This window comes from Natator depressus, chromosome 1 (genome assembly GCF_965152275.1).
Source record: "Natator depressus isolate rNatDep1 chromosome 1, rNatDep2.hap1, whole genome shotgun sequence".
Lineage (NCBI taxonomy): Eukaryota > Metazoa > Chordata > Testudines > Cheloniidae > Natator > Natator depressus.
Window position 1 is genome coordinate 297,930,434 of NC_134234.1, and position 27,232 is coordinate 297,957,665.

At 42.1% G+C, this 27,232-nt stretch overlaps 1 protein-coding gene and 1 pseudogene across 4 annotated transcripts in view; one reads left to right on the forward strand and one right to left on the reverse strand.

Moving 5' to 3' along the window:
• DOCK4 (dedicator of cytokinesis 4) overlaps positions 1–27,232 on the reverse strand; it is a 412,625-nt gene that overhangs the window by 118,153 nt on the left and 267,240 nt on the right. For all 4 annotated transcript variants that reach the window (XM_074942246.1, XM_074942244.1, XM_074942245.1 and 1 more), the window contains exons 15-23: positions 26,940–27,102; positions 25,612–25,718; positions 24,147–24,303; positions 20,280–20,377; positions 20,075–20,158; positions 19,843–19,943; positions 18,043–18,124; positions 16,936–17,106; positions 15,114–15,306 (exon numbers count right to left, since the gene is read on the reverse strand). In XM_074942246.1, coding sequence (XP_074798347.1) covers positions 15,114–15,306; positions 16,936–17,106; positions 18,043–18,124; positions 19,843–19,943; positions 20,075–20,158; positions 20,280–20,377; positions 24,147–24,303; positions 25,612–25,718; positions 26,940–27,102 — 1,156 coding nt within the window. The remainder of the gene's footprint in view (positions 1–15,113; positions 15,307–16,935; positions 17,107–18,042; positions 18,125–19,842; positions 19,944–20,074; positions 20,159–20,279; positions 20,378–24,146; positions 24,304–25,611; positions 25,719–26,939; positions 27,103–27,232) is intronic.
• Positions 21,158–22,800, forward strand: LOC141996038 (large ribosomal subunit protein uL1-like; annotated as a pseudogene).

The window sequence follows — 27,232 nt, forward strand, 5'->3', positions numbered from 1 at the left end:
CTAAAGAGAATGACCTGGTCGAGTCACTCCTATTTTAGTCCCTGCACCCATGTCTGCTCAGGCGCTCCTGACGGACCTTACCGAGGCGGCCAGGAGCACCTTGGACATGATGTCGATGGTTATCAGGCCTATTGCACCGTCTGCTGCCACAAGGCAATGGGTTGCTGCTGTGTAGCAAGGCAGTACTGCGTCTGCCAGCACCCAGGAGACGTACGGTGACAGTGAGCTGAGCGGGCTCCATGCTTGCCGTAGTATGGCGTCTGTACAGGTAACTCAGGAAAAAAGGCGCGAAACAATTGTCTGCCATTGCTTTCACGGAGGGAGGGAGGGAGGGCCTGACGACATGTACCCAGAACCACCCGCAAGAATGTTTTTGCCCCATTAGGCATTGGGATCTCAACCCAGAATTCCAATGGGCGGCGGAGACTGCGCGAACTGTGGGATAGCTACCCACAGTGCAACGCTCCGGAAGTTGAAGCTAGCCTCGGTACTGTGGAAGCACTCTGCCGACCTAATGCACTTAGAGCATTTTGTGTGGGGACACACACAATCAACTATATAAAAATGATTTCTAAAAAAACAACTTCTATAAATGCGACCTAATTTCATAGTGTAGACATACCCCTAGACAACTGTCATAAGGACCTGTGGATTTGAAAACCCATTTTCCAAGTACTGTACTCCTTTGTTTGCTCTTTAACTGTTTTACAGGATCTTCTATCCTTGCTAATTATTCATGTGTTATGTAGAAGCAAAATTTAGCAACTCAGCCGTCTATGAGCCATCTTTAATTTGACTCCCTCCTTATTTATTAGTAGACTTCTAAACAAGTTTACTTTTGCAAAAGTGCCTTGGAAATCTAAAGTGCCATAAATGGCCAGAACCTTTGTTTTACACCTCAAATAAAAGATGACACCACCAAAAGCACAAAGCCATCTAATACTATGCTGACTTACTATGACTGACTCAGGGAGAGAGGGAATAGTGCCATCTACTGAGTTACTCGGATCACTTCCTGCACCACCTAAAGGCCATGTTCCTTGAAAACGTATAACCGAAAAACTGATCTGTCACAATTTCCTTAGGCTGTGAGATCTGATGGGATCACTGAACAGGATGAGATAACTATCATCTCCAGCCTTGAGTCACACACTAAAACCTATTTGTGAAAGTTCAGACACAGCAATGTGTATGTTTTGCCTACAGGCTTTACTTTTTTCTCAACAACTGTCAGGTACAATGTCAGCCACTGTAGATAGTCAAATTATTGAATGCAGGTACAGCACAATATTTAGAGGCCTTAGCCATTGGTCACTCTGTCCTAATTCCCCCAACCTGCTCCAAAAACCAAATTAGCTGACTGTTTAAAATGCTAATACTCACTTTTAAAAATATTATACAGAAAGTGGAAAAACAAAATTTTTATGACATCAATCTTTCCAAATCGATGATGAAACCTCAGGGCATCTCTGTGCCTTTTCTCTGCAATATTCCTTGTGGAATTCTGCGCCACTGCACACACACGTACAATTCAGGTTCTCTGCAGTTTTTTAATTCTCAGCAGAAAATACATTCTGCCAGGAGGTGCTGCAGTTACACCTTTCACCCACCAGGGGCTGCTGTAGCGCCAGAAGAGAGGGCAGCTGGCTCAGGGCCGAGCAGCCAGCCGTGGAGAGGGAGGGGTCATAGGCTGCTTTCCTCACAGTGTCCTGCCCATAGGACCAGGTGAGGAGACACAGGATATGAACAGATGGGGGAACACAGGGCTGCTGGGGGTCACATAGACTGGGGTTCAGAAGGGCTAGTGGGATGGACAGACTGGGGTGTGGGCACAGGAACTAGTGGGGTGACAGCATTGAGCCAGGCGCTGCATGAGAGTGGGAGTGCAGGGACACATGGAGCTCGCGGGGTGGGGGGGGCTGAGTGGGGTGCAGGGACACATGGGGACAAGGGGAGTTGGGTGCCGGGACACATGGAGAAAGGGCGAAGGGGGGTGCAGGGACACACACAGGGATGAGGCAGATGTGCCAGACTGAATGGGAGAGGCTAGAGCCAGGGTTTGCATAGGAGAGGCTCCCCAACTCCCTAACAATTCCTCCTCCCAAACAAAACCTGTTCCATACTTCTCCCATCCACACATAGCAACCCTCCAGGTTCACTCCCAGGATCCTTCCCAGTGGTTACTTTCCTCTCTCTCTGCTTCTCCATTGTCCCTGACTCCCCCAAGCCTTTGCACTGCTTCTGAGATGTGCAGTAAATACATTTCTGTATTGTAGTTTGAATGAATTATTACTCAAAGTTCTGCATTAATATGCCGAGGAAGGAATCTACTTAACAAAAAACATTTCCTGAATCTTTTTTGTTGTCTGTATTCTTATAGACATACTTGCTGACAGGTATTTTGAAATAAATTACCCAAATAACTGAAACTGGCATGATTATATTGTGTTATTTTGACAAATAAAATATGCAGAATTTTAAAATATTGTGTGCAGAATTTTTAGTTCATTGCTACATTACTAATTACAACCTAGATCTTGTAGACTGAATGAATTTTAAAAATTCAATTAACTTTTCAGTATGCATTGTTTGTATTTTATTTTTCCTTCTGCTTGAGCATGAAAATCAAGGCAGCCATTCACTTTTTTTAAAGCAGTTTCATTTGCACACACTCAATTTTGCATTTATTAGATTGGAAGCACTGTGTGGGAATCTTTAGTTGCACAAAAAGAAAAAAAATTCCCACTGGAATTCTGAAAAAATACATACATACATTTCTGGTCTGTCTAAACAGAGCATTTCAATTTCTAATTTGACAATTTTCATAAAACATTATTTTCATTTTAAAAGTTGTACTAGATAGGGTGAAGAACAAGAAACACTGTTAGGGGGGAAAAGTGATTTTTTTTTAATTGAAGGGGCATTAGTCAGATGGTTGCAAAAGTGTGTTTGATTGTCTGCCAGGTAAGTACTTAGAGAGATAAGATGGGTGAGGCAATATCTTTTATTGGACCAACTTCTGCTGACGAAAAAGGTTAGCTTTTGAGCTTACAGAGATCTCTTTTTCAGGTACTTACAAAGATATAGATATATTCAAATTTCATCACAAACTTCATAACTGAAAGATTTACCTCTAAATTTATATAGATTTTCAACCAAATATAATGATGTACACAATTAATGCTCTTTTGATGGGCAGTGTAATCTCAGATAAACCTATCCACAGTGGGATGGATTGAGGGAAAAGATCAGTCCCAAAAAGGAAACAGTTGGGTAATATGTTTTCCATTCTGTACCTTGTCATCCTCTAATTTCTCACTGTAATGATACAATGAGCACCAAAGAGAAATAGAATGTAGGGAAGCAAGAAAAGGAATCTATTTAGGCACCACCCTGTGGAGATCCTTGCGTCTCTCGATACTGCTCATGTGATGAGGAAGATGTGAGGCAAGGAGCCTAACTCCAGGGTGTACCCCAACTTCAGGATCTCCAGGACCCATCTATTTGATGTATAGTGGAGCCAAGTGTCTACAAAGTATGAGATTCCTCCTCCCAAGAGGATATCTGGTTGAATGCAGTACCCACTGCAGTCACGCTGAAAGCTTCAGTCGGGAAGAGGAGAAGTTACTGCCTCTATGAAGTTTCCCTCTGGGCTTGCAATTCCATGATTTGCCTCCGGAATGGTGGAGTCTCTTCTCTCGTACCTTTGCCGAGAGGGATGACAGGATGCTTGGTTCTGTGTGAAGACTTGTAGCACAACGAGGTTTAATCTGGAGTGCATGGAGAATGCTTAGATTTCTCTTCTTTTTAAAGCAAACCGCTTGCTGCAGTTTCTCCCAAAGAGTCGTCCAACAGTAAACTGTGAAGTAGGAGACATGAAGACTTTGTTTGCAACGGTTGTTTCCCTAGGACTGGAAGGGCATTCCTACTCTGAGGCACAGCTGGGGAGAAAACAAAGGGGAAGGTCAGAGCAAGGGCCCAATTCCTTCTTTTTGGAGGAGGATGCCAGACCCTTTGTCTTGTGAGTAAATCACCTACATGAGAAGGTGGGGTGGCACATTAGATACACTCTCCTTGAGTAAGATGGTAGCTTTACTTTTGAAAGAGTTCTTTGACTTACTCCTGCTGGGTCTCTCCCCAAGGGGGCTATTCCTGCTAACGTAGCCTGATTTCTGCTGACATCTGACCTGTTTGGTCCATATTACACATTATCCTGGGCAACAGGGGCCAGGTGGCAGGGCAGTGCAGCCCAGGTGGCTGCCCCAGACCCCGGAGCTCACGACACCCCAGGGCTGGCAGGGAGTCCTGGACCCCCAACCCCACAGGGCCGGCTGGGAGCTCAACCCCCCACACGAGGCAGCAGGGGGGGCCCTGCCCTGGGGGACCCCGCCCCCAGGGCAGCTGGGAACCTGGGATCCCAGGCACACCCACAGCCTTTAGCACACAGCTGAGCTTGGCCACAGCTGTGTGCTAATTGGGCTGTGGGTTGAGAACTGCTGGTCCACACTATTTCCAAATGTGTCTCAGTACACTCTGTACCAGCTATACTCTTTGCCCCTTCTTATGGCTACGTGGAGGTCTGAACTTGAAGCAGCTTCAGAGGACCCTGATAAGTTCTTCTTGCTGATGGCCTTGGGCTTTACCTTCTTCACCTACTCCTCCATGCTGAGATGGCAAAGATCCAATATGTGCAGCTCCATGAGTGATACTCACTAACCACATACCTTCAGCTGGAGCAAGGGTGCTCATTTCTTTCCCAAAGTGAACTGTAAAAGCTGTGTGTGTAAAAGGAAAAAACAGAAGTGCTAGACCACTACAGCAGCTGCCCTGCAAAAGTGGAAGATCTCATGAACGATGGCATGGCACAGCTAAGCCCTAGCGTCCGTGTCATGAATCTATTAGCTTCATAAGTACAGGAAGAGATGGTAGCACCAAACAGTAGCAGACTTGGGGAGAGGTCAGGAGCCAGAAATCAAAAAACTCCCAGGCTCTAATAGCAAGAGAACACCGTGGTGAGCTCCACTTCAGTCCCCCAGCATAGCACATCACATCACAGTGATTCAGGGGAAGATTTGCAAAATCCCAAAGCAGTTAGGCATCAAAGTCCCATTCACTTTCCATGGGAATTTGAAGCCTAACTGCTACTTGTGCCTTTGGAAACCTCTGCAGTAGTTCCCTAATCTGTTAGCTATAACATGGGATTTAGACTGAAAGTGCCCAAATATCCCAAAATCAATTCTAAGTGTCTGATTTTTCTGTATGCTGTAGCATATTAACTACTTATGCTGATTTCAACAAAATCACAAGTCTGGTGTCATCTTTGCAGTAGTAGAACTCTATTATGGTCACACAAACAATCAACTACTGAAACAATGCTGCTAGCTGTCTATGCCCTTGCAGCAAAAAATGTCAAACTTCAGTGCTACACAAATCTGGTTAGTCGCTAATAAAATGTTGGGGGGAAAGGGGGGAGGAGGAGGGGAGAGACAGAGAGAGACAGGATATCCTCATATAAAGTATCCTTTGTTACAGAAGCCTGCATAACACTGTTTTTGCAGCTGTTTAACAAAAGTATCATGTTATATCCACTTTTAATGGCATTAAGTGGTATAAGCAGTTTAATGTGTTCATCCTCTACCTCTGAGACACAGAGTTTAATTATACTTAAGATCACAGAGAGTCTCAGTTTTGCCCCAGGATGTAAATGGTTTACTATTTGCCAGACCAACATACCTTAAATAGTTCAGCACAATTTTTATTTTCCCCTATGGAGACTTAGAGAGGGCTCCCCTCTATGCCTGGGCTGATGGAGGGTCTACGTGCATTTATGTTTAGGAATGGAACATTATAGGACTGAAAGAGGTGAAGACGATGAGCTCCAGGAAATCCTTCCCCTAATTGGTGACCGAAATTACACTGTACAATATATTTTCAAGATCTGTCTCTGTTCCCTTATCATTTATACTAGCTGTTCATATTACTGATTTTGGTAATAATTTCTTTCATATCCATGAATCTTAGGATACAGAAATTCTCTCTAAATTCCTTTTGTACGCTTTCTTCACATTAATACCACATTGTCATTGTTGGGGCTTGTACTCTTAAAGGAGTATTCATTTTCCCAAATCTAGTTTCACTGACATTTTTAACTAAGAACATTGTATCATGAGCATTGCCCTCATTGTACCATTTCCAGACCAGAGTGGGATATAAAATTGCAAGAGCATCCTCAATAATGCCTGATAGGGAATTAAATCCATTTTCTCTGAATTTCATTCCGTAGGCTAGATTCTCTGCTCTGGCTGAGCTGCACTCAGTACAGGATAGAGAGGGAAGAGGAAAGGTGGCTTTAAGTCACCTTTACGCTGCCTTGATTGTGAAGCTTTCAGAGTGATTTAGTGGATATAGTGGATTTGGACTTTCAGAAAGCCTTTGACAAGGTCCCTCACCAAAGGCTCTTAAGCAGAGTAAGCTGTCATGGGGTAAGAGGGAAGATCCTCTCGTGGATCAGTAACTGGACAAAAGATAGAAAACAAAGGGTAGAAATAAATGGTCAGTTTTCAGAATGGAGAGAGGTAAACAGTGATGTCCCCCATGGATCTGTACTGGGACCAGTGCTGTTCAACATATTCATAAATGATCTGTAAAAAAAGGTGTAAACAGTGAGGTGGCAAAATTTGCAGATGATAAAAAAATTATTCAAGGTAGTAAAGTCCAAAGCAGACTGCAAAGAGTTACAAAGAGATCTCTCAAAACTGAGTGACTGGGCACAAAAGGGCAGTTGAAATTCAGTGTTGATAAATGCAAAGTAATGCATATTGTAAAACATAATCCCAACTATACATACAAACTGATGGGATCTAAATTAGCTGTTGCCACTTAAGAAAAAGATCTTGGAGTTATTGTGGATAATTCTCTGAAAACATCCGCTCAATGTGCAGCAGCAGTCAAAAAAGCGAAGAGAATGTTAGGAACCATTGAGAAAGATATAGAGAATAAGACAAATATCATAATGCTCCTATATAAATCCATGGTATGCGCACAGCTTGAATACTGGGGTCTGGTCACCCCATCTTAAAAAAGAAATATTAGAACTGGAAAAGATAGAGAAGGACAACAAAAATAATTAAGGGTATGGAACAGCTTCCATATGAGGAAAGACTAAAAGGACTGGGACTTTTCAGCTTGAAAAAGAGATGACTAAGGGGGGATATGACAGAGGTCTATAAAATCATGAATGGCATGCAGTACTGGGTTTACAATGGCGCCACTGGCTCCAGGGAACCGGCCCCATGCTCAGAAGGGGCCCCTTCCTGCTCCGTTTGCACTACACCCTGACACCCCGCTGGCTCCCCCCCCGCACCTTGCTCCTCTTGACCTGCCAACCAGCCGACCAAGGGCTCCTCTCCGCCCTCTGCCCCCACTCCCCTGCTCCTTTTTGCCCCTTGGCCAGACCACAGTGCACCTCTGGCTCCAGGTCAGAGAACCAGCGAATAGGGAAGAAGGATAAAGGAGTCTGAGGCGCAAGTGGTGTTCTCGTCCATCCTCCCCGTGGAAGGAAAAGGCCTGGGTAGAGACCGTCGAATCGTGGAAGTCAATGAATGGCTATGCAGGTGGCGTCAGACAGAAGGCTTTGGATTCTTTGACCATGGGATGTTGTTCCAAGAAGAAGGATTGCTAGGCAGAGACGGGCTCCACCTAACTAAGAGAGGGAAGAGCATCTTCGCATGCAGGCTGGCTAACCTAGTGAGGAGGGCTTTAAACTAGGTTCACTGGGAGAAGGAGACCAAAGCCCTGAGGTAAATGGAGACGTGGGATACTGGGAGGAAGCACGAGCAGGAGAGCGCAAGAGGGGAGGGATTCTGCCTCATACTGAGAAAGAGGGACGATCAGCAAGTTATCTCAAGTGCCTATACACAAATGCAAGAAGGCTGGGAAACAAGCAGGGAGAACTGGAAGTCCTGGCACAGTCAAGGAATTATGATGTGATTGGAATAACAGAGACTTGGTGGGATAACTCACATGACTGGAGTACTGTCATGGATGGATATAAACTGTTCAGGGAGGGCAGGCAGGGAAGAAAAGGTGGGGGAGTTGCATTGTATGTAAGAGAGCAGTATGACTGCTCAGAGGTCAGGTATGAAACTGCAGAAAAACCTGAGAGTCTCTGGATTAAGTTTAGAAGTGTGAGCAACAAGGGTGAGGTCGTGGTGGGAGTCTGCTATAGATCACCGGACCAGGGGGATGAGGTGGACGAGGCTTTCTTCCAGCAACTAACGGAAGTTACTAGATCACAGGCCCTGGTTCTCATGGGAGACTTCAATCACCCTGATACCTGCTGGGAGAGCAATACAGCGATGCACAGACAATCCAGGAAGTTTTTGGAAAGCGTAGGGGACAATTTCCTGGTGCAACTAGGAACCAACTAGGGGCAGAGCTCTTCTTGACCTGCTGCTCACAAACCGGGAAGAATTAGTCGGGGAAGCAAAAATGGATGGGAACCTGGGAGGCAGTGACCATGAGATGGTCAAGTTCAGGATCCTGACACAAGGAAGAAAGGAGAGCAGCAGAATACGGACCCTGGACTTCAGAAAAGCAGACTTGGACTCCCTCAGGGAACTGATGGGCAGGATCCCCTGGGAGAACAACATGAGGGGGAAAGGAGTCCAGGAGAGATGGCTTTGTTTTAAAGAATCCTTATTGAGGTTACAGGCACAAACCATCCCGATGTGTAAAAAGAATAGTAAAGATGGCAGGCAACCAGCTTGGCTTAACGGTGAAATCCTTGCTGATCTTAAAACTCAAAAAAGAATCTTGCAAGAAGTGGAAAATTGGACAAATGACCAGAGAAGAGTATAAAAATATTGCTCGGGCATGCAGGAGTGAAATCAGGAAGGCCAAATCACACCTGGAGTTGCAGCTAGCAAGAGACGTTAAGAGTAACAAGAAGGGTTTCTTCAGGTATGTTAGCAACAAGAAGAAAGTCAAGGAAAGTGTGGGCCCCTTACTGAATGAGGGAGGCAACCTAGTGACAGAGGATGTGGAAAAAGCTAATGTACTCAATGCTTTTTTTGCCTCTGTCTTCACCAACAAGGTCAGCTCCCAGACTGCTGCACTGGGTAGCACAGCATGGGGAGGAGGTGGTGACTAGCCCTCTGTGACGAAAGAAGTGGTTTGGGACTATTTAGAAAAGCTGGGTGAGCACAAATCCATGGGGCTGGACGCGCTGCATCTGAGAGTGATAAAGGAGCTGGCGGATGTGATTGCAGAGCCTTGGCCATTATCTTTGAAAACTCATGGTGATCAGGGAGGTCCCGGATGACTGGAAAAAGGCTAATGTAGTGCCCATCTTTAAAAAAGGGAAGGAGGAAGATCCTGGGAACTACAGGCCAGTCAGCCTCACCTCAGTCCCTGGAAAAATCATGGAGCAGGTCCTCAAGGAATCAATTCTGAAGCACTTAGAGAAGAGGAAAGTGATCAGGAACAGTCAGCATGGATTCACCAAGGGCAAGTCATGCCTGACTGATCTAATTGCCTTCTATGACGAGATAACTGGCTCTGTGGATGAGGGGAAAGCAGTGGACGTATTGTTCCTTGAGTTTAGCAAAGCTTTTGATATGGTCTCCCACAGTATTCTTGCCAGCAAGTTAAAGAAGTACGGGCTGGATGAATGGACTATAAGGTGGATAGAAAGCTGGCGAGATCATCGGGCTCAGCGGGTAGTGATCAATGGCTGCATGTCTAGTTGGCAGGCGGTATCAAGTGGAGTGCCGCAAGGGTCGGTCCTTGGGCTGGTTTTGTTCAATATCTTCATAAATGATCTGGAGGATGGTGTGGATTGCACTCTCAGCAAGTTTGCAGATGACACTAAACTGGGAGGAGAGGTAGATATGCTGGAGGGTAGGATAGGATACAGAGGGCCCTAGACAAATTAGAGGATTGGGCCAAAAGACATCTGATGAGGTTCAAAGAGGACAAGTGCAGAGTCCTGCACTTAGGACGGAAGAATCCCATGCACCGCTACAGACTGGGACCGAATGGCTAGACAGCAGTTCTGCAGAAAAGGACATAGGGGTTACAGTGGATGAGAAGCTGGATATGAGTCAACAGTGTGCCCTTGCCAAGAAGGCCAATGGTATTTTGGGACGTATACGTAGGGGCATTGCCAGCAGATGGGGGACGTGATCGTTCCCCTCTACTCGACATTGGTGAGGCCTCATCTGGAGTACTGTGTCCAGTTTTGGGCCCCACACTACAAGAAGGATGTGGAAAAATTGGAAAGAGTCCAGCGGAGGGCAACAAAAATGATTAGGGGACTGGAACACATGACTTATGAGGAGAGGCTGAGGGAACTGGGATTGTTTAGTGTGCAGAAGAGAAGAATGAGAGGGGATTTGATAGCTGCTTTCAACTACCTGAAAGGGGGTTCCAAAGAGGATGGATCTAGACTGTTCTCAGTGGTAGCAGATGACAGAACGAGGAGTAATGGTCTCAAGTTGCAGTGGGGGAGGTTTAGATATTCGGAAAAAACTTTTTCACTAGGAGGGTGGTGAAGCACTGGAATGCGTTACCTAGGGAGGTGGTGGAATCTCCTTCCTTTGAGGTTTTTAAGATCAGGCTTGACAAAGCCCTGGCTGAAATGCTTTAGTTGGGGATTGGTCCTGCTTTGAGCAGGGGGTTGGACTAGATGACCTCCTGAGGTCCCTTCCAACCCTGATATTCTATGATTCTAAGTGTTAACTAATCCTTCACAACACACAAGAACCAGGGATCACCCAATGAAATGAATAGGGAGCAGGTTTAAAACAAAAATGAAGAAGTACTTCTTCACACAACACACAGTCAACCTGTGGAACTCGTTGCCAGGGGATATTGTGAAGGCCAAAAGTATAACAGGGTTCAAAAAAGAATTAAATAAGTTCCTGGAAGATAGGTCCATCAATGGCTATTAGCCAAAATGTGCAAGGATGCAACCCCATGCTCTGTGTGCCCCTAGCCTCTGACTGCCAGAAGCTGGGTGTGGATGACAGGGGATGGATTGTTTGATGATTGCCTGTTCTGTTCATTCTCTCTGAAGCATCTGGCATTTTCCACTGTCAGAAAACAGGATACTGGGCTAGGCGGACCATTGGTCTGATGCAGTATGGCTGTTCTTATGTTCTAAGCTGACTGGAAAATGGAAGGCGTATGTTAGAGCAGCCTTAAGATTGCTACAAAGGTATGTCAAGATTGCTATAAAGGCTGCTCAAAGTCTGTTCTGGCAGCTACAGGGATAGCCCAGCCACACCCATTAGCTATTGGTCTCTCCCCTTCCACCAAGGGCACGTATGGGGGTGACCTAGAAACCACTATGGCAAACTGGGAGAATCCATTGGGTGGGGGGTCAAATTGGCTGGTTTTCTGGCTGCTTTGTACCCCCTGAGCAAAGCAAAGCAGCAGGCATGCAGGGTAGGACCTGTTCCAGTATCTCTAATTATGTTTCTCAGACATTTGTTTGTTTTCCTAAGCGTTTTTAAGCATGGTGCTGAAAGTGCTAAGGTTATTAAAAAATAATGTCCTAAAAGCTTCTCCTATGTTTTGCAGCTCAAAAGCATTGAAAATATATATTATGTTCTGGTGTTTTGTGTTTTTTGTTCTGGCTTCATTACTCTAATGTCTCTACTTTGAATGGCATGGCCCTAACTGCTAATGTTCCTACTGTACCCAGATCATTCTGAAATATTCCGCCACTTTTGTTTGCGTTCCAATTTTCTTTTATCATGAAATTACTATAAGTGTGGGATTTTCAAAAACACCTACTCATCTTTCATGGGGCTTGTGCTCCTAAGTCACTGAGGTGCTTTTGAAAATTCCAGTTACCACTTCTTCCATTTGTTTTGCCTTTCCAAAGTTTGCTGTGTTAAAAGTAAGTATCATTGTCATCTCAACTTCGTACTAACAAACAGAGAGAGATTAAGGGGAAAGGAGTCCAGGAGAGCTGGCTGTATTTCAAGGAATCCCTGCTGAGGTTACAGGGACAAACCATCCCGATGAGTCGAAAGAATAGTAAATATGGCAGGCGACCAGCTTGGCTTAACGGTGAAATCCTAGCGGATCTTAAACATAAAAAAGAAGCTTACAAGAAGTGGAAGGTTGGACATATGACCAGGGAAGAGTATAAAAATATTGCTCGGGCATGCAGCAGTGAAATCAGGAGGGCCAAATCGCACCTGGAGCTGCAGCTAGCAAGAGATGTCAAGAGTAACAAGAAGGGTTTCTTCAGGTATGTTGGCAACAAGAAGAAAGTCAAGGAAAGTGTGGGCCCCTTACTGAATGAGGGAGGCAACCTAGTGACAGAGGATGTGGAAAAAGCTAATGTGCTCAATGCTTTTTTTGCCTCTGTCTTCACTAACAAGGACAGCTCCCAGACTGCTGCGCTGGGCATCACAACATGGGGAGTAGATGGCCAGCCCTCTGTGGAGAAAGAGGTGGTTAGGGACTATTTAGAAAAGCTGGACGTGCACAAGTCCATGGGGCCGGACGAGTTGCATCCGAGAGTGCTAAAGGAATTGGCGGATGTGATTGCAGAGCCATTGGCCATTATCTTTGAAAACTCGTGGCGAACGGGGGAAGTCCCAGATGACTGGAAAAAGGCTAATGTAGTGCCAATCTTTAAAAAAGGGAAGAAGGAGGATCCTGGGAACTACAGGCCAGTCAGCCTCATCTCAGACCCCGGAAAAATCATGGAGCAGGTCCTCAAGGAATCAATCCTGAAGCACTTACACAAGAGGAAAGTGATCAGGAACAGTCAGCATGGATTCACCAAGGGTAGGTCATGCCTGACTAATCTAATCGCTTTCTATGATGAGATTACTGATTCTGTGGATGAAGGGAAAGCAGTGGATGTATTGTTTCTTGACTTTAGCAAAGCTTTTGACACGGTCTCCCACAGTGTTCTTGTCAGCAAGTTAAAGAAGTATGGGCTGGATGAATGCACTATAAGGTGGGTAGAAAGTTGGCTAGATTGTCGGGCTCAACGGGTAGTGATCAATGGCTCCATGTCTAGTTGGCAGCCGTCGTCAAGTGGAGTGCCCAGGGGTCGGTCCTGGGGCCGGTTTTGTTCAATATCTTCATAAATGATCTGGAGGATGGTGTGGATTGCACTCTCAGCAAATTTGCGGATGATACTAAACTGGGAGGAGTGGTAGATACGCTGGAGGACAGGGATAGGATACAGAGGGACCTAGACAAATTGGAGGATTGGGCCAAAAGAAACCTGATGAGGTTCAATAAGGATAAGTGCAGGGTCCTGCACTTAGGACGGAAGAACCCAATGCACAGCTACAGACTAGGGACCAAATGGCTAGGCAGCAGTTCTGCGGAAAAGGACCTAGGGGTTACAGTGGATGAGAAGCTGGATATGAGTCAGCAGTGTGCCCTTGTTGCCAAGAAGGCCAATGGCATTTTGGGATGTATAAGTAGGGGCATAGCGAGCAGATCGAGGGACGTGATCGTTCCCCTCTATTCGACGCTGCTGAGGCCTCATCTGGAGTACTGTGTCCAGTTTTGGGCCCCACACTACAAGAAGGATGTGGATAAATTGGAGAGAGTCCAGCGAAGGGCAACAAAAATGATTAGGGGTCTGGAACACATGACTTATGAGGAGAGGCTGAGGGAACTGGGATTGTTTCGTCTGCGGAAAAGAAGAATGAGGGGGGATTTGATAGCTGCTTTCAACTACCCGAGAGGTGGTTCCAGAGAGGATGGTTCTAGACTATTCTCAGTGGTAGAAGAGGACAAGGAGTAATGGTCTCAAGCTGCAGTGGGGGAGGTTTAGGTTGGATATTAGGAAAAACTTTTTCACTAGGAGGGTGGTGAAACACTGGAATGCGTTACCTAGGGAGGTGGTAGAATCTCCTTCCTTGGAAGTTTTTAAGGTCAGGCTTGACAAAGCCCTGGCTGGGATGATTTGATTGGGGATTGGTCCTGCTTTGAGCAGGGGGTTGGACTAGATGACCTCCTGAGGTCCCTTCCAACCCTGATAGTCTATGATTCTAAGGTCACTCTGGCTAGGATGCAGCCAAAAATACACATATTCAGTCCTTCCCATGTACATAAAATAATAGGCCAAATTCTCACTGCAGCAGAGCTCTGCTCGAAACAGCCAAAGGGAGAAGGGGGTAGAGTATCCCCTGACAAAGGTGTTTTTAAGCTCCTCTGCACTCAGGGACACTGGAGATGATTTGTCCACGAGTGTAACTTAGAGCAGTCCAGTTATGGTGTCCAGGGATACATAGAGCTCAGCAATATTCTGGCCCTACTTGTGACATACTTCTTACACTAAGAGGGTCCCCAAGCAGCTGGATCTGCTAGATTTCTATCTGGTTTGCATTACTGAAGTGGTACACAAAGCAGACAAGGAGCTATGGGGCTGCTGGAGGATCAGACTCTGGGAGTTGGCCACTTTCACAATGTACAAAAAGAAATTGCAGTATGAATGGGGAAGCGGTTGTGTTCCATTCTCATAAACTACTGCTTCCAGTGGTAAGTGTGCTCTTTCTACAAACGTCTTTGATTTTTCTATTACTTAGCTACTCTGGCACCACACATATAGGTAGTTACTACAGTTTTATGCTGTCGTGACTCCATTGATCTCAGTGGAGACTCAACAGCATAAAACTGGTTTAGGGCAATAGCGGATCATAGATCTTGAACCTGCAATACTTACAGAGACAAAATTCTTTTATGGGTGTGTAAGAATTAGACTCCAAGACTTCCCATTAAGATAAAAAAAGCTTATAACTTTCACAAAAAGACACATTAGCGGAGCTAAAAATGTAACAAAAACTCCACATGCCTACACCTATCCAGCACTAGCTCATGGTTCAAACAAAACCACAGCTTTGGCCATTACTAGTCTCATGTTTTATAACTGGAATCTTACTAACCATACTGTGTAAAATAGACATCTTTTTTATTGTAACTGTCTTTGCAAAACAATGCTTTGGAAACTGTAACTTTCAAGAAACAGGACTATGGAACCTGTTTTTTACCCCTGCCTCTATTGACCTGTGCATGTGAGACGTCATTAAGGTTTTTCTGACGGCAGGCAGCTCAGGATGTTATCATCTTACCTGGATGAGTGTATAGTTGACTTTCCACTGTTTTACCAATGCACTGCAGTTTAACAGCTTGAAGGGATTCATCCACATGCATGATAGTTGGCAAGCTGCCCAGAGTATCATGCACCAAGTTTGCCACCTCTCGCACATCAAAGAGCTTCAGCAGCTCAGAGTATACAGCTGGGAAGGAGCAGAGAAAAACAGCCTAAAGAAGAAGGTTAAAAAATACCAATTAAATACATAGAAACACACTTGAAATTTTCAGCATTTACAGAATGACCAGTGACAAGAGCATCACACACTTTTAGCAGCCATGGAAACCTATTTTCACGTTTCAATTTCAAGTTATAAAATGTGATACAGATTTGAAACATTCAAATCAATTTGTTAGATTTTCAGAAGAAATATCCTCATGTTACTCAGATTTAAAGCTATATATTTATTTTCTTTTAAAACATGATTCAGCCTACTATTTAAGGTTCTTTCTTTTTCTCTCTCATGAACATCCCAACTTTTATCAAATAAAACAACTGAACTTTGACTACAGATACTTTATCACTTACAGGCTTCACACGAGCCACAAGTAAGACGAGGTTATTCGCTCACAAGGACAACAGAAACTGGCAGATGCCACGAACAGGTGACATTGAGGTTCCTCTAGGTAAGGAATACAACAGTGTCTCTCTCATTTTTTTCCAGTATTTAAAGAGGTTATTTTGGATGGAAACAGCACTTTAGAAATCTAAAAATAGAGCTCGTAGTTCATTGGAGAAAGAAATGGGTTTGGAAGATAAACAAGAAATACTGAAGAAAAATAAAGTTATGTTACACATAAAGATAGTTACAACCTGGAATGTCTTTCCTTCTACCTTTCTGACCCTACTTCATTGAAATGAAAATCACTTATTCGAGCCAACCCTCATCTCCTTTTAGTATTGTGGATGATGTAAACAGCGATAGAGTTAAAGATACTACTTGAGATGTGGGAAAATCCCAGAGTTGCTCATTTATATGATTTTGCCCAAAACACTTCAGTTAAGCTGCTCATATGAGATCTGATGGAAGAATTTGGCCTAATCATCTCTCTGCTCTTTGCCTACTAATTTTGTCTTTTCCTGAAACATAGTTTTCTGTGCAGCTCAAAGGGATGAACTATCATGGAAAAGCAGATCTTTGGTCAGGAGACTATGTCATGGAGTGGGCTGGGGATGCACTCAAACATTTTCTGAAGATACCTAGTGTCCAATATTTTCCCCCAAAGTGAGAGCTCTGTCATTGTATAAAATTTTGGAGTTATAGAGTTGTTCTCAATGTGTTTTGACCACTGCCTTTTGCAGTGGTCAATTTTAATAGGCCCAGTGTAACTTAAGAATCTGATTAAAGCACAATGTGCACATTAGCAAGATTATTATATTAAATCTTTAAAAGTGAGAAATCTTTTTGGGGGTTCAAGAGATCAGGTTTCAAGGTGCTTAAACAAGCTGGGCAATGATGCAACACTGAATACCCAAAATCATGTGGAGACACCATTCGATTTCTGTTATGCAGTTATGATTTCTTCTAACCATTGGAGCAAGTATTAACAGACTATAATCCTTTTCCGATTCAGAACAGACAGTCTGGCTAAGGTAACCCTAGTTCTGATATTCAGAAGTTGGAGGTACAGAAAATTTTCATTATAAGCCACAACCGGTTCAAGCATAAACTGGAACTGTCGATTTACGACAGACAACATGAATTTGACCTTCTGTGTAACAAACACACGCACACACACATTTTCCCACTGAATATTGGTAACGATAATAATCCAACAGAGCAAACTCATGATACTTACTTGTGATTGAGTTAAAGCGCTAGCCCCTTTGCTCTCTTGGGAAAGGAAAAATCGTATTGACATAAGCAGCTCTTGAATACAGCAGCGGAATTCCTCCTCATTTTGTCCACCAGTAGCAAGTGAGAAAAGCCTCCGAGACTGAACTATATATTTAAAGATATATTCTTGTGCCTACAAATGTCAAAACACAAGATCCTGAATCATATTGAACTCATTATTCTTTAAAATTAGTAAATATAAAACATAGCGAAATTATATAATTCAAACCTATTTATAGCACTTGTCAGTATGGAGAACATGCCATGTAATTCTGGAAAGTTTTTAATCTTCTTATTAGCAGCAATCTACTGCCAATCTTTTAATAAGGCCTCTCAACATTTTTTACTCTTTTTCCTTTAATAAAATCTATACACTAGGGAGCACTTGAAATCTAGTTATTTGTTTTCCCATTTCAAAAAAAGGCTTTCCTCTTAACGATAACCAGAGAATGAGGCAACATCAGTGACAAAACAAGCTGACCTTAAGTTGCAAATTGCTGGAGTATATATTAAGTAGATTGAAAACGTAACACAATGTTCAACTTCAAGTAAGAGGTGTGGTGAGACCTTATCCAAACAGCTGCAAGTGAGGAGGGAAATGGATGACAGAGAGGCAGTGAAAGAGGAATAGAGAGCGTGACTGATGGTAACTTGGGTTGACTGAAACCAAACCAAAACTCCAGTTTTAATAGAACTGTCTGGGACATAAGGACTGTCTCATTAAATTGCTATTTCTGGTCACAGGAGTCTTCTATTTTATCACAGACTTAATTACCACGTGTGTAATCTACATACGGTTTCCTGAAACCGACTACTATCCATATGGCAATCAACAAATGAGTCCTCAGTTCCCGAGTTCTACTGGAGTCAACACCATGAATCAACTCGTTTCACAATTAAGAGTTTCCAGAAGGGTGAATAAACTGACTGATTGTACCCAACAGGTGTGTGAGTGCACTGAACAGGTTTTGTAATTCTCACAATGCTTGTGAAATCAATTGATTTAAATTAGTACTGCTATACAAATGCACTGGTCAGGTATGTTATTGTCTCTGATGATTTCTATTACCTTTAACACTTCATGGATATGCTCTTGTATCTCCATGTCTGTTACTCGATCAACATGCCACTTAAGTACTTTTATAAGATCTCTAGAACATAAAAAGGAAAATGATTACAGTGCTGAAGTGTGGAAAGCATTATTTAACAAATTTCTTAGTATGGACTATACTAATTTAGGATTTGAAATGTGAACAAATAGCGTTTATAAAATAAACACAAAAAAAGTTTCGGTAACACAAGGTGTCTTCTTCCAGCAATTACCAGTTTGCTCAACTTGCAAAAGCAGTCTATTGTACATAATTACAGGGCCAAACTTTCACTTAATTGTAGATCTGCTACAAAGCCATCTGATTGTTAATGAACAATTTGACTGTAGTATTAAGTATAAACACTTAAATAGCTTTTGATAAAGATGCAAAAACTCATTTAATGCATAAGAACAAATCAATTTGCATTTAAAATAGTCTCTGCTTCTCCCTGAAGTCATGTGATTTTGGATTGTGATCTCATTAGATCACAAAAACTAAGCAGCATTGGACCTGAGCAGTACTTAGGCCTTGTCTACACTATGGGGGGAGATCGATTAAGTTACGCAACTTCAGCTACGTGAACAACATAGCTGAAGTCAACGTACTTAGATCTACTTTCTGTGGGGTCCACACTACACTATATCGATGCATCAATCATCGCGTGTCGATCCCCCAGTAAGTGTAGACAAACCCTTAGATGGTAAATCAACAACGACTAAGCAGAGTATGGAAATAAGTGATGTACATGATTCAGTACTGTATACTCAGAGAGAGTAGAACACCATGATGGTAGGGGTACTGCACTGCTAGAAGCAGTCTCTCTTGATTTTAGATGCATAAGAAATGTCCTCCAAACCATTTACAGTCATTAAAGATCCCATGGTATTTTTCACAATAGTAGGGTTATGAGCCATAGTGTCCTGGCCAAGTTTCAGTGTGGATACTTGCATTCTGAATACCTAAGAATCTTCGGTTGGATATAGTACAAAGACGCATGCACATATTTAACTTTAAAAGTACTGTGGGTAGTTCCACTGAAGTCAGTGGGACTTTTCAGGGCATAAACTTAAACATGTAAGTAAGTCTTTGCAGAATCTGCACCATGATCTTCACTTTCTGCCCTAAACAGTTATATAGCCATATAATATCCTCCAGGTGGCTGCGGTTCATCATGAGATGAATAATAAGGTTATTAGAATTTACAGTCCAAAAAACCCAGACACCAATTGCTGCATTTCAGGTGGGCCTGAATAAAAGGACATCACTGGTGAGATCAGCATTGGAAAAGTTTGGGGAAGTGGGTTTTAAGTTGAGCTGGTTGAGGGGAGCAGAAGGGTGAGAGATGGACAGAATATTCTGCAAAATTTTCCCCAAGATTTTTGAAATTTAACATTTAAAAATTTCAACTGGCTCTACTTTTAAGCTCTAGCTTGCCACAGCGTGATGGCAAGTTACATAAAGAGGAATGCACTTTATTTATTTATTTTTACTTGATGTTCAAATCCAAGATCAATATCTGGTTTTCACCCATTATGCTCAAGTTAAAGATAGAAGACTATTCAAAGTCTAGTTCTTAATCCAATATTAGAACTGAAGGAAGTCATTTCTCTGATCATTTAAAATTATTTCAGCTATTATTGGACTTCATTTTGGAGATTAAAATATAGTATCCGAAGAAATTAAGTTCAACACATTTATTAATTTAATTTTATGGCTGGCTCTGCTTAGTACCTATAATTGTCAAAATTCCAAACAGTTACAAAAAGTTAGGACCTTACCTGTATGCAAGTGCACCTGCAAAATGACTTTCAATGTAAGTGTCCATTACTGGCTTAAAATGATGAAACTTGCTGTCCTGCAGCAAATTTATTATGTGAACCTAAAGAAAAAAGGAAAAAGAAAAATTGTAATGCCCTTTTCTCGTTTGTTAAAGTGTTACAATTTTATTTAAAAATTATCAAGTATCTTTATTGTAAGCATGGTTATGCAGAACCATGAAGTACAACTTACCAAAGAATCAAATACTTTTGACCCATATTTTTGGGAATTTTCATCTAAAATGCCAAATAAAGTATCCAGTGTGTCTTGAAGAAACTATAAGTGGAGGAAGAATAACAAGAATTTATTATCAAATATACTTTTTTGTAAGATGTAAAGAAATTATTTTCCTTACATTAGTTAATTGCAAAAGAAACAAGGAAAGAACAATGTATACCTTTACTATTTCTGAACCATCGATTTCTTTTAATTTTGTGAGGCAACCTGCTATTTTGTCTGGGTGGGCTCTCCACTTAAGAAGGTCAAGCATATCCCCTGCAAAAAATACACTGAAGATTAAAGCTGAAAGAATGCCAGCACTTTAGATTTTAAAATTCTTCAGTTGCAACCTATATATGAAAACTGAGTTTACATCATCTCATAAGGGAACTGGCTAGGGTCTGCAGTAACATGATCTGGCCAGCTTGTTCAGCCACAACTTGAAATTGCTCCATTAATAATTCTGAACACTTGTCGAAGAGATCACGCTTGATTAAGGTGAGCCTCAGGACACCATTCCACAAAGGGACGGGGTGTTGGAACAATTTGTACAGGGGAGGTGCTGAGAGCCATTGAACCAAACTGTAAACCCTGTGTATGATGGAAACCACTTCAAGTCAGAGGGTGTGGCAGGGATCCATGCAGGTGAACCCTTAAGCCCCCATGCAGAATTCAATGGAACTCTGCATGGGTATAAGGACCAATGTCAGACTGCAGCTCTCTCCTTACTCCTTTCTTCTTCAAGCAACTATGCAGCATATCTTTGATTAAATGCAACTTTTGGATGACGCACCTAGCAATGTAACTTGATTCTTGGATCATCTTTGACTCATCAAATGAGACTGGCTAAAGACAGTAGGGAAAATATTTATTTTCACTTTTCTTCTGAAGGAACTAGATGGATGGAGGTTTGATTCTCATTACAAAGGATTTGTTGGGGATAAAAAAATGCAACTCTAAGACGTTCACTTCAAAGATATCATTTAAGGGGCAAAATACAACGAGAGAATACTCAAGTATAAATGAAATGAACTGAGTACAAGAACAATATGAGGTATGAGAATCCCAGGTGACCGGGAAAAGAGACAACCACTTTCACATGTCAAGAGAAACCAGAAAATGAAACAGTTCTCAACAGAGATATGGGAATACAACAAACCCTTCAGGAAAATGGAGGTTTGAACAGGGAAAAAGTCAATGGTGGTGAAAAAAAATTGCACTCAAGAGGAGAGAAAAACTCACATTTCACAGGCCTACTCTTTAAACATGAGCTGATTTGTTAGTTTGAAAAATAAACCCTTTGGCACTACGGCAATGGTTTTGATCTAACTTCTTGAGTTAAAAAAAAAAGGTTTATGATCATCTTTATAAGGAAAGCATTTGGAATTAACTTTCTGTCCTTCTCCCATAAATTCTAAAGTTTTCTTGTGACAGAAGTCATGTGGCCTACTATTCTCCCAAATGAAATATGAAATTCCCATATATAGTATGTATAATATTCTGAAAAGTTCAGTTCTGGGAATTCCAGAATCTCCCAAGTGCAGTCACTCCCGTTTTCTTATTAATCATCATCAGATATTGAATGGTGTTTGTTGGAATGTGGATAGACTAATTTTAAGTACAGGTCCATCCCTTGAAATACACACACGCTAATATCGCATGTCCTTTCACTGTGGAACAGCTGCTTCTTTGTGCTCATTTCAATGGGTAGTGAGCATCAGTACTGAAGGCAGGCCAACTGGCTAAAATGTCCTCACCTCCTATTTACGGACAGGGTAGATACCCTTTGTGTCTAGGCACATCTGGCTCTCTCATAACTTTGAAAAACTAACAAACAAACAGATCTACTTAGTAAAGTCTGAACTAGTTAATTTGATACAGTGGTTTGCTGGATAAAATTTAAATTTTGTGAACTATTTGTAATAAACATGCAGAATCCCAACAGAGTTAATGCTCACATGACCAAATATCCACATCCTTTGCATTCATTTCCTAAGCATTTTTTTGTTTATTCAGAATGAGGGGCTGGAAACTCATCAATATGAACCTCCCCAAAGAAGATACTTGGGAGAGAGAAGCTTTACAGCAACACCCTCCACAAAGCATTGAGGGAGGTCCTGCAAAGGGACTCAAGTAAGACCACGTAAGTTTTTGGAAACTGTAGATTTGCAGATCAATCTAAAAAAACTATGACCCACAGAAGGATAAGTGTTTCTCTGGTAAAGTCAGACCTAAGTCTACCCATGTCCTAAATTCTCAGTCTGCGCGCTAGGAGACCAGCAACATTGTGATGAGGCCAAAGCGGTCAACATCCCTCACAAACACAGAGGCTCTGAAGAAACTCAACAAGAAAAAGAAGCTAGTGAAAAAGCTGGCTAAAAAAGTATGATGCCTTCCTGGCTTCAGAGTCACTGATCTAACAGATTCCTCGTATCCTAGGTCCAGGTCTGAACAAAGCTGGTAAGTTCCCCTCTCTCCTCATTCACATTGAGAACACGGTGGCCAAGGTCAATGAAGTCATGTCAACTATCAAATTTCAAATGAAAAAGGCTGTGGCTGTGGGACATGTAAAAATGACTGAGGACTAGCTAGTCTACAGCATTCAACTGGTCACTGACTTCCTGGCGTTCCTGCTGAACACCAACTGGCAGAACAGGCACCACGGGGAAACCACAGCACCTCTACAGAACTGGCTGTAATAACTGGTTTCAGAGCACTCAAAACAAAAACTAACAATGAAACCAAAACAAACACAAAACAAAACCAAAAGAGGATATCAAAGAACAGTCTCAAGTGTACATAAAGAATATTTATGAGAAGAAAAGATCTGGTTGTTTGTGAGTAGTTTCTCTGACAAAATCAGGCTGGATGGCTGCAAGAGGGTGCTAGAAGGTAGATACATTAGCCCCAGAATGTTAAAGGCCCTCTTCCCTACTAGCTGAGAAGTTACCTCAGGTCAATGAGAGACACCTGATTCCAATTAAGGCTGCCTGAGGCCTTTAAAAACCCCTCCTCTGGTGAGAGAAAGGGGGAAGAGAGAGAGAAGCTGCTGCCAGGCTAGTGGCAATAGGGAAAGAAGTGTCTCCAGGGTGAGAGGCTGTGCTCCTTCCCATAGGGGAAAGAGCCAAACCTGAGTGCCTGCCAGGGGAAGGACTGACACCCCAGAGCAACCAACAGGGCGACACCCTGCACCAGTGAGGAGACAGCGAAAGGTACCCACCTTGGGTTTTGTTTGTTTGTTTTTAAGTCTGTTTCCTTTTTGTTTGGTGGAGGATCACCCCTTAGGACAACCCTCAGGCCTACCCTGAAAATATGACCACGGGAGAACCGAAGGGGGAAGGCAAACCCTGCCTGAGTGGGGCTGATTACCCCAGGCCCACCACCGCCAGAGGGGGAAGCGCTAAGTGTGGTGAGACGAAGAAGGTATCCTGCCACACTTCCTTGCCATCATGAATTGTACTATTAGGCATACAGGAACCAAACCAAGAATCTTATGTGGTATAGTGGAACAACTCAAAACACAAATCTTCCTGTATGCTTCATCATAGATTATATATTCACAACACTATCAGGAATATAAGGTTATTTTAATTAATCATAACTCGCTAAATGATCCTTGACTTAAAAGGGAGGGGAAAGCAATGTCATATCAGAAAAGCAATAACCATATAAATAAATAAAAACTGCTTTACCCTGAAGCCTACAATAAGCATGTTTTAAAAAAAATAACACAAACAGATTAAGAGATTTTTCAAAGCAGCTGGGTTTTGATGACTCATTCTAAAAATAACGTACGTAATTCCAATATTATGTTCATTTAAAAGCATCCTTGAACTGCATAAAATCAATGGTTCACCATGTACCATTTGTTTCCATCCGGTCATCAAAAGTAAGGAAAAATACTGTTTTTTAAAGCCCCAAAAGAGAGCATCAGCTATCTTTTATGTCATAACACGAGTGCTTTAGTACCCATTTAGTGTTGAAAAATCCACCCATCAAATTCACTTGAGTTCATCATGTTTAAATAATCAACATATCATCCTACCATTTTGTGTGAGTTTAGTGGAGCAGAGAAAAGATGTAATCCAGAAAGACTCTTTAGTGGTTTTTATTGCTTGGTGGTTATTCCCTAGGAGAATTCCCTTTGAAAAGGGGAGTTTGAGGTAGCGACTAGAATCCTGAAGGTTTGTGTTTTCTTCACACTGTGAAAATAACCAAGTTAAAATCATTCCAATGAATAAAAACAAAGGACTCATCTTGTGCAAACTGTGGTAGCTCTGTTGAAGTCAATGGAGCTATGATAATTTTCACTAGCGGAGGCTCTCACCCAAACTGCATTGCAACAAGCCAAATCTCTTAGAAACAGTATGTTTTTTCTTTCAAAAACTTTACATACAAAATGTTGCATTGTCTTTGTTGCTGACTGCTTTATTTTATATAGATACCCTACAATCTTTCAAGCACTTCTCAAAACACACAACTTAAAATAATGCACATACAAATCATTGAATAAATTATGAACCAACCAGACAGGTCTCTTAAAGATGTTTAAACATTTATAAGAACAGCACAAATGTCCAAAGATTAGATTTGCATTATAAATGCACAGAGAAACAGCAGAAAAACTGAGCACCTGATATTTTAAACCACCCTGTTTCAACAATATACTTAAACATCTAGTATGTTATCGGTACTAGAGTCTAACCCAACAAAACGTTTTTACAAGTCTTATTAATTCTTTATGTCTTCTCTCCAGCAGAGCCTGTCTCTGGCCTTCTCAGCCACTGACTGGCTCCAGAGCAGGCTCAACTCTGGACAAGATGAGTCTGTTGTAGAATTAAAAATGAATAGAGTTTTCAAATAGCAAAGTTAGAAATAATTTTAAGCTTGCATCTCAGCATAACAAGAATGTTTGCCTACACAAGAGCTTTCATGGGTAGCTCTTGTTATAGATGGGAAAATCCTCATTGGATCTGTGCGTTTAGATCGTACCCACACATCTGGTGTAAAACACTGATCAGTCTGCACAGTTTTTTGAACAGAGCAGCACCTATATATTGCAAGTTGTTATATTTATTAGGAGTAGATCAAATTCCATCTCAATACAGATAAAATCTTGAATGCACATTTGAATGAAAAAATTTAAACAGACCTCACATAGCAGATCTGCTGAAGAAATAGCAGGCCCTGGAGGGGTCAACCTGGTCAAATATATTCCAGAAGTGGCTATCATTTTTACATTGTGACCATTTTTAGCTTTATGGAATTCTTTATGCAACTGAGGTTTTCTTCAAATCTACATTCTGAGATACTGCGACTTTACAGTACATGCTGCATTGAAACACATAACGAGGTTCAACTGCAATTATAAACAGAATGTTGAGAGGATATTTTAACAATAAGACTATCACTCATTTGCTAACAGTTCAGTCTTCTTTTGTTTAATGCCTCTGGGCATTTGGAGTACTTTTCAGAGGAATCATCACAGAATGATTTCTGACTGATATTACCTTGTGCACAACGAGTTCATGAGTGCCATCTGGTAATGTCCTCCCATTTTCCTGAATCAGGGGCACGAAAGAAAAGCCAAACAACTTCTTCTCGCCCTTTTCTTTTGCTGAAAACATATATAAATAAAACTACTCACATTCTGGACTAGGTTTATACTGCATGGCGTAGCATTTTTCTTTACTGCACTGTTAGCTTGAGGTATAACCTGAGTGTTGCCCCAACCCAACTCCTGTCCCCACACACACAAATCTCTAGCTTGCGTTAAGTGGTTCTTTAAACTTCAGCTAGCTGGCCAGTCAGGAGGAGTAAGGGGGTGGAGAAAGGGGGTCATTCAGGATTAAGTGCTGCTGACACTCTGCTAATAGTGCTATAGCTATAGGGATGCAGCAGCTCCAGTTACAACAACTCATCAACTGCTAATGCAATCATTCTGTGTAGCTTCTGTGTTGTTTCCCAGTATGGTTGTTCTCACTTGAGCTAGGCTAGTAGAGTGGAGTAACTTGAGTGCACTTACGCTAACCGTTGCAGGGAAGAAAAGCCCTTAGACAAAGCAACTGAAAATAATCCAACGCGTGAATGTGTATATTTGGTATCCATTTACATCTAGTTAGCACCAGCACACCTTATGTCTCTTTTCATGTTTATGAAGTAAATCCCCTTCCTAAGGTTATGAGTGTGTTGTTTTTTCCAAATTCCAAAAAGTTACTTCGAGGATATGTGATGAACCTGTAATTTCTTTGATGTAATTTACTGCAGATGGGCCCAATTCAAAACCTTGGACCCAACATCCTAGGGTAGCTGAAATCCACACCTGAGCTTTGCAGCTCAACGTTTTTACGACTGTACGTATGCCTTGTGTTTTAGCCCTGAGTGGTTTCTTTTTTTTATTATTATTAATGTTATATAAAAACCAGAAAGTCAGAAAATGTCCACCTCCAATAACAACATTATCATGGCTACACTACAGGGATATGCAATACTTTCTGTTACCGTGTTAGACTGCAACATGTGTAAATGAACAAATATCATTACGCAATTGGCCAAGTTAATTCTGGGATTGGATTTTGCATTTCCTGAATTTGTGTTCAAATTTGCCCCCTTCATGTTGCATTTTTCCATTTAATAAAATGAGATCAGTTTCTCAAGGTATTAAATTTTTTTCCTATTTCACCAAAGCAGACTGCAAAACCTGAAAAGCTCTCTCATGAAGCTTTATAGGTAAAGAATATTTACCCCATGTCTCTCTGCTGTTTAGACGTTATGAAATTCAATACCCTTAATGCAACTGTAACACAAAGCACTACAATAAATCATGAACAACGCTTACTAGAACAATGCCGAAATTCAAAGCGGATGTGTGCTCCCCTGAATTTATCCACAGGAATAGGAAGTTTCAGCAGCTCAGCCCATCTGGGACTGTTGTTGTGATAAAGCACAAAGGAATGGAACTTGCTAGCTGGCGGCTCTCCAGAGCCAAAGGAGATAAAATCCTAATGAAGAAAACAACTGGATTAAAGGTTTAAAGATGGATTAACTATAAACTGACGTGAGAACAGCCCTGAAATTGGTGTTCTCCAGGCTCCACGATCTTCAGGATAATCTAAAATAAACTTGTTCTCT